This window comes from Mesitornis unicolor, unplaced genomic scaffold (genome assembly GCF_000695765.1).
Source record: "Mesitornis unicolor isolate BGI_N332 unplaced genomic scaffold, ASM69576v1 scaffold28836, whole genome shotgun sequence".
Classification (NCBI taxonomy): domain Eukaryota; kingdom Metazoa; phylum Chordata; class Aves; order Mesitornithiformes; family Mesitornithidae; genus Mesitornis; species Mesitornis unicolor.
Genome location: NW_010192103.1, coordinates 138 through 6262, shown reverse-complemented (window position 1 = coordinate 6262; position 6125 = coordinate 138). Strand labels below are relative to the sequence as shown.

Sequence of the window (6125 nt, the reverse complement as noted above, 5' to 3'; positions counted from 1 at the left end):
TCTTCCACCCAGGCAGCTTCCTGGGGGGCCCCGCGTCCAGCTTCACCCCCAAGCCGCGAAGCAAGGCCAGATCTTGTTCGGGTAAGTGCTGCACCCCGTGGCCTCCCTGCCTCGGCCGGTGGTGTCCCCGGGGTGCAGGGTCCGAGGTGAGGGCCGCGCTGCTGGGGGTGCCTGCATGGTGAGGTTGGCTTGGCTGGGTGTTTGTTGTAGCTCTCCTGGGGACACAAGGGTAGGTGACTACTTGGTCCCACTTTTCCAGGTGTTTTGAACTAGGAGATGTCAGGCTTCCTAGGTGCCCTCGTGTCCGCAGGGCGCTCAGACGGGGCCGGAGGATACAGATACAGGGAGCAGTGTGGTGTGAGCTGGCCTATCAGGCTGTATAAAGAGGGATTTGTATGAGGAAAAACTGTTTCTCTCGGAGAAAAAGCTGGCCTCGGCCACCCGAGGGTCGCAAGCCCGATCCTGCTCCCCCAAGTCAGTAAAACCCGCACGGGTTACACGAGGGGACTTGCTAGCGATAGGTATTTCTCCCTCAATAATTTCCACGGCTCTTCATTAACGCGAACCGAGGCCCCAGCGCAGGATGAAAGCGAAACCTCCCCGGCCGGCCCACTTCACATCGCAGAGGGCCTTATTTGCCTCACATTTTACAGGAGCAAAAGTTCAAATACAGTTTACATACCAGTGCGAAAGACTTGGGGTGTCCAGTCATCACCAACTTACTTCAGCCTAACTTGAACTAGAAAATACCTTTTTGGTTTTTTCCTTCCCCTGAAGCAGACATATTTCTCCTTCCAAATGACTGACTGCAGACACTTCCCGTGTTCGCTACCCTTCCTTGCATTTCTTCTTAATAGTGCAGTCCTAAATTGGCAAATTAGATGATGGACGTAGTTTTGATCCCACTTTGAAATCACGCTAGTTGTGCTGCTTAAAAGACGAATTAAGGCAACTTGTGTAATTCGACTACCCTTCCTGGTTTAACATCCTTGGCCACGGAAGGAAATGAAATACAGTATTTTGGGATTGAATTTAGATAGCCCTTTAAAAAGAAATGGTTGTATATGCTTTTGTGCGTTTATTCTTGTAAATCATTGCACATCTATGCTTATGAATAGACTACATGTATTTATTGTTAAAGCAGACAATAATTTAGAAATGTGATCCGTTATGAGTTTTGCAACAAAAGTATCAGCTATTTTACAAGCTCATCAGCTCTGTTTCAAATGGCTCCTCTGAGGGGAAAAACAACTCTCCCTCTGCCATTATTTAAATGCAATTGCTACTATGTGTATTTTTTTAGTAATGCACAGAGTAGTCAGTAAATGCAATTAGCAGCCTGAGCCTCCCGAGTTTAGGAACTGACTCGAGACCCAGGTCTCTGAAGATAAAGGGATCTCCATTAACTTTTTGATTTTCGTCCTGTAGCTGCTGATGATTTTATTAGATGAGGGAAGTAAGGAGATTTTATTTTTTTCCTGTAAGGGAGCCCCCTGTGCAAGGAACTGGGGAAAGTTCGTGACCACTCAGTGTTTTTGTAGGAAAACTAAGACTCACGACACGACGACTCCTGCAGCTTCCTGCCCTAGGAGGGACGAAAGCTACAAATGCAGCGCCGCAGAGCTCCCCTCATTTTTCACTCTAGACTGCGTTGTTTAAAAGCCACCCACTCCCTAGATTAAAGGAGACACAAGCCCCGCTGAACTCAACATGGCCTGCTTCAGTTATTAGCAAAAAGAATTTCCTCTCCAGTTAAATACTGTAGCATTTGCATAAACTATATTAAGAGAGATTGCTATATTAAGCAGACCTGCCCTCGAACCATCAGAGGCAAATGAACTTTTAGCAGAGAGCTTTCTGAGACAGAAACTGATATCTAGGATTTACGTGCTGGATTTTAATACAACCATTCCACAATGCCGTGTTTCCCACGTTGTGCTACTGAAACCAATAATGAAGCAGTAATAAGGTAAACTGCTCCCTACCAAATCCAAACTATTGTTGAAAAATCACAGAAACAAAACAGAACTCAAAGCCAGTTTTTTTTACAGTACTTTTCAGAGTGCATGCTGGAACTGAACTTTCTCAAAGATCGGCATTAACAATGTTTTTCTGCCTTTAGAACAAAAATTATAACAGCCTTTGGCAGTCTGTATCCATTCCCAGTCTGCTCAGCTTTACTTTCTCATCCCGTAGCATTTGCAACAAAAAAGAAAGCACAGAATGAGAGGTGGAGGTCTTTTTGCTTAAATTTAATTCTAGAAAACCTCTTCCTTTTACTCTCTAACATGTTGTGTGTTTGCAGGTGTGTGTGTTTGTGTATGTGTGTATTTGTGGCAGCAGAACACAGGATCTAACCACGGGAGTGCAATAGATCTGGGAGGGAAGTGGTGCCCCGCGCAGATTAAGGGAATTCTCGTTACTGAGATGATAACTTCCATCTGACACAATAAGAGTGTCACTCTCCTTGCCTATTTCTGATCATGACATAAAATACTCACTGGAGTCTGGGCATTCTCGAAACACCGAGCTCCTTGCTGCATGTGCTGTAGATGTCACTGCTGTCTGATTGTGCTTGAATTAACACACTGTTTTGACTTCTGGAAAATGCCTAAAGGACAATGCAAAAAGCTTTTGTGAATTTGTTTTTAAAGAAAGAAATCCGGTTTCTTCGTGTTTCCATTTAGAAGGCAGAGAGTGTGTGAACTGTGGAGCAACTGCTACCCCTCTCTGGAGAAGAGACGGCACCGGGCATTACCTGTGTAACGCCTGCGGGCTCTACCACAAAATGAACGGTCAAAACCGACCTCTCATTAAACCTAAGCGAAGGCTGGTAGGTGTCTCTGTTTCTTGTGGGTTTGGGGATAAATGAGGTAAAGGGACCACACGCAGGCACAAGTCAGACGCGCCTCATCTCTGCTGAGCCCCTGCGCGGAGCCGAGCTGTACTGTACAGGGGGTCAGTCGCGCTGAGGTCACTGCTGTGCCTGGAGGCAGTTTCCCCCCTCCACGCCCCCAGCCCTGGCATCCCCGGCACAGACCACCGCACCGCTGAGCTCGCCTCTGTCCCGAGCCTCCCTGCCGCTCACAATGCATGTGGGATATCGTGTGTCCTTCTCCCTGTTTATCCTCAGTTGACAGCTTTTAATTTAATTCCTCATTTATTTGGCCTCTTGGGACGTTTTGGGTGCTTACTGGGAAAGAAAGGGTTATGAGCATCCATGTCCTCCACCATGTACTAAAAAAAAAGTTCCAGCTCCAAAAAGCAAAACAAATCAGATGAGTCAAAGCCACTGCTCCCTACTTAATCATTATTTGTATAAAAGCCATGAAGTAATTTTCACTCTTATATTCTCTGGCAATATTAATATTGGTTCCCTCCCCAGACAATCCCCTACTGTTTAAAAAAAAATCCTATTATTTTTCCATGGAGTCACCTATACTTTGTATTTTCATTTGAGTGATTTAAAAAAAAAGTCCTTTCTAAGCTCCTGGTAGTAGTTTCCTATCCGGATATCTGTACGTTAAAGATAAGGAAACTTTGTGTATCTGTTTCCTGACTCTAAAAGCTTTAGAGAGTTTCTATAGGCAAGCCTTGCCAGTCATGCTTGCTGTTTTGAAATTTCTAATACACTCTGCTCCACAAATAATGTGTAAAATGCTGAGAATAATAAATATATTTTTCGGAGCTTTGTGATTTATAGTGCCTAAGTCCCTTAGCTATTTGTGGGCACGTTTCAATGAGGTTTGGAAAGCAGAAAATTGGCATTACTACTCTAACACCGAGATGGGATACAGAAGATTTCTGTCATGAGTCAGAATTTCAGCTATGCAAGCTTCTTAATGACTTTCCTTCTAAAGTGACTGACATATAGAAAAATGTTAAGACAAAGGTGTAACATTATCAACGTATCTCGGGCTCAAGTGCTTTCCAGTCTGAATGGAACAGGCTGTAGGGCTAAGCAGCGTAGTTGAGTATCAGTAAGCCATCTCAAATATGCAAACATAGGTCTCCACCTTCCAGTGTTGGGGCACTGTTATACTCCCTGCAAGGAGCTTGGGGGGCTCTTGGGAGGTTTTCTTTGAGTTTAGTTGTTTTAACGTTTTGTTTTAATTGATTTACAGCTTTGTTTGTTGCCCCTTTTTCCACTGTAGTTGGCTTGATTGCGGGTGAGAGGAGATGGCCATCTTTGGGGAATTTGTTCATCTGACGTGCAATAGCAAAGTGATCATATTAATAATGTCAGTGTTTAGGAGTCTGGCATTAATTGTGTTTGGGTTGCGTGAGTGTACTTGCAGTAGGGGGTACCCCCTCTTTCTGCCTGTGGCCTGTTCTCACGGGCGAGTACGGGACTGAGACATATGAGTCTCCCAGGGCCTGATTCTTGCCTTAAGCTGCTGAGCCATCCATCAGCTTTGGGAAAGATACAGAGGGCTATGGTGTAAATCAGGAGCAAGTGAGAACAGAACCTGGTGCTCCTCTTTTGCGAGCAAGCTGGTCTGTGCTTTGAGTGTTGCCGGCAGAGCCGGCAGGCAGCGAACCGCACAAAGTTCTCATTTGGGAAACCCACCTCTCCAGGAACCCTGCCCTGTGCTCCTGGGGGTGCCCCACACATTAATGTGAGCTTCGCTGCTGCTTCATCCTATGGCTCTCAGTAGCTTAATTGCAAAAATGCCCAGGGAGCAAGAAGCTCAGCACTAATCCAATTGCAGAAAATGGATTGTATTTTGGCTGCTGACAGAGTCAGGGCTGAAGCTTTCCAATACAAAATGATTTTCCAAAATACGGGGTGCGATCAGTCCGTCCATAACATCTTATAGGATTGCATGCTTGCACAAAGAATGTGTTGTGGGGTCTGCTAGACAAGGGCCCATCCAGAAATTGCCGGCTGCCTGCTGTTCTACTTTTCCTGTTCTTGTTTTGGGAGGTGCATATGTGTTTGGGCATTTTTCTTCCCCCCTACCTTATTTTAAGCAGAACAATAGTTTTAGAAAGGGTGGTGGATTTGGGGTTGTTTTGGTTTGGTTTGGTTTGGTTTGGTTTTTTTCCTTCTTTTTGTTTTAAGACAGTTTAAAGACTTGTCAGCCAAGGAACTGAGTAGGGACAGAGGCAGCAGGGTCAGCAGCATCATTGCTGCAAGGCATGAAATTTGGTTTGCTAAATATTTAAAGAAAGTTGGAGCCGGTTTTGGTTTCTCCCTTTCACTTGCAAATGGAACTGAATTTTCAGTGATGGCTCTGATAAATACTGCACCCAGTTAAGTAATGCAGTTGGTTTTCTTTTGTGTCCATCTTTAAAGGGCCAGAGTAGGGGTAAAAATCACATTCTTTAAGATTGTTCCCTCTTTGCAAACCCAGTTCCAACATTAACACAAACTAAATCAGTCATTTTACAAAAAAATAAAAAGGAAAAAAAAAAAGGTGAATGTATTTTCGTGACACATTCTAAAACCCTGCAAAGGGAAAACCTGAAAAACTCAGATGTCCTTTTCCCCTCTAAGATTTTTGTTTGTGTAAAGATGCATTGTTTCTCTCCTTGCATCCCCTGCACTCATGGTGCCACGAGACTGAAAGCTGCAGTCCGGATAGGACAATGCTTGAATTTAAACAAAAACCCAACGGCCGCAAAACGTAAAAGTGACGGTTTTCCTTCAGCCCTGATGCTCTGTAAATCCTTAGTAACTGGTTCTACCCAATCTAAATATTGAGTCCAACTTGACCTTTCTCATGATCTCCCCCCTCCTGCCGATAGATTTTTAATTGTCTTTCTCTTTTGGTTAGTCAGCGGCTAGGAGAGCAGGGACTTGTTGTGCCAACTGTCAGACAACCACCACAACCTTATGGCGACGCAATGCGAACGGGGACCCAGTTTGTAATGCCTGCGGACTCTACTATAAATTGCACAATGTGAGTATTTACTCATCTCATGTGCCGCTGCTTGCCTAGCTGGGATTGATGTCTTAACTGCATGGTGTACACTAGGCTTTTATTGGTTTCAGGGTTTTGGTTGTTTTATTCCTTCCCCGTCTCTAAGGTTCCCCGGGGAAGTGACAGCCATTCTTTGTTGGCATAGTGATGCTAAGTTCAGTGACATTACAATGTATTAGCTTGGCTTCTAACGCTTGG

General features: G+C 44.7%; 1 protein-coding gene across 1 annotated transcript in view; it reads left to right on the top strand.

The window, feature by feature from the left end:
- LOC104542600 (GATA-binding factor 2-like) overlaps nucleotides 1-5906 on the top strand; it is a gene marked incomplete at both ends in the record, with an annotated part of 6420 nt that extends 514 nt beyond the window's left edge. Inside the window, 3 exons of the mRNA XM_010186967.1 lie at nucleotides 1-81; nucleotides 2688-2833; nucleotides 5781-5906. Coding sequence (XP_010185269.1) covers nucleotides 1-81; nucleotides 2688-2833; nucleotides 5781-5906 — 353 coding nt within the window. The remainder of the gene's footprint in view (nucleotides 82-2687; nucleotides 2834-5780) is intronic.
- Between the last annotated feature and the right edge of the window lie 219 nt (nucleotides 5907-6125).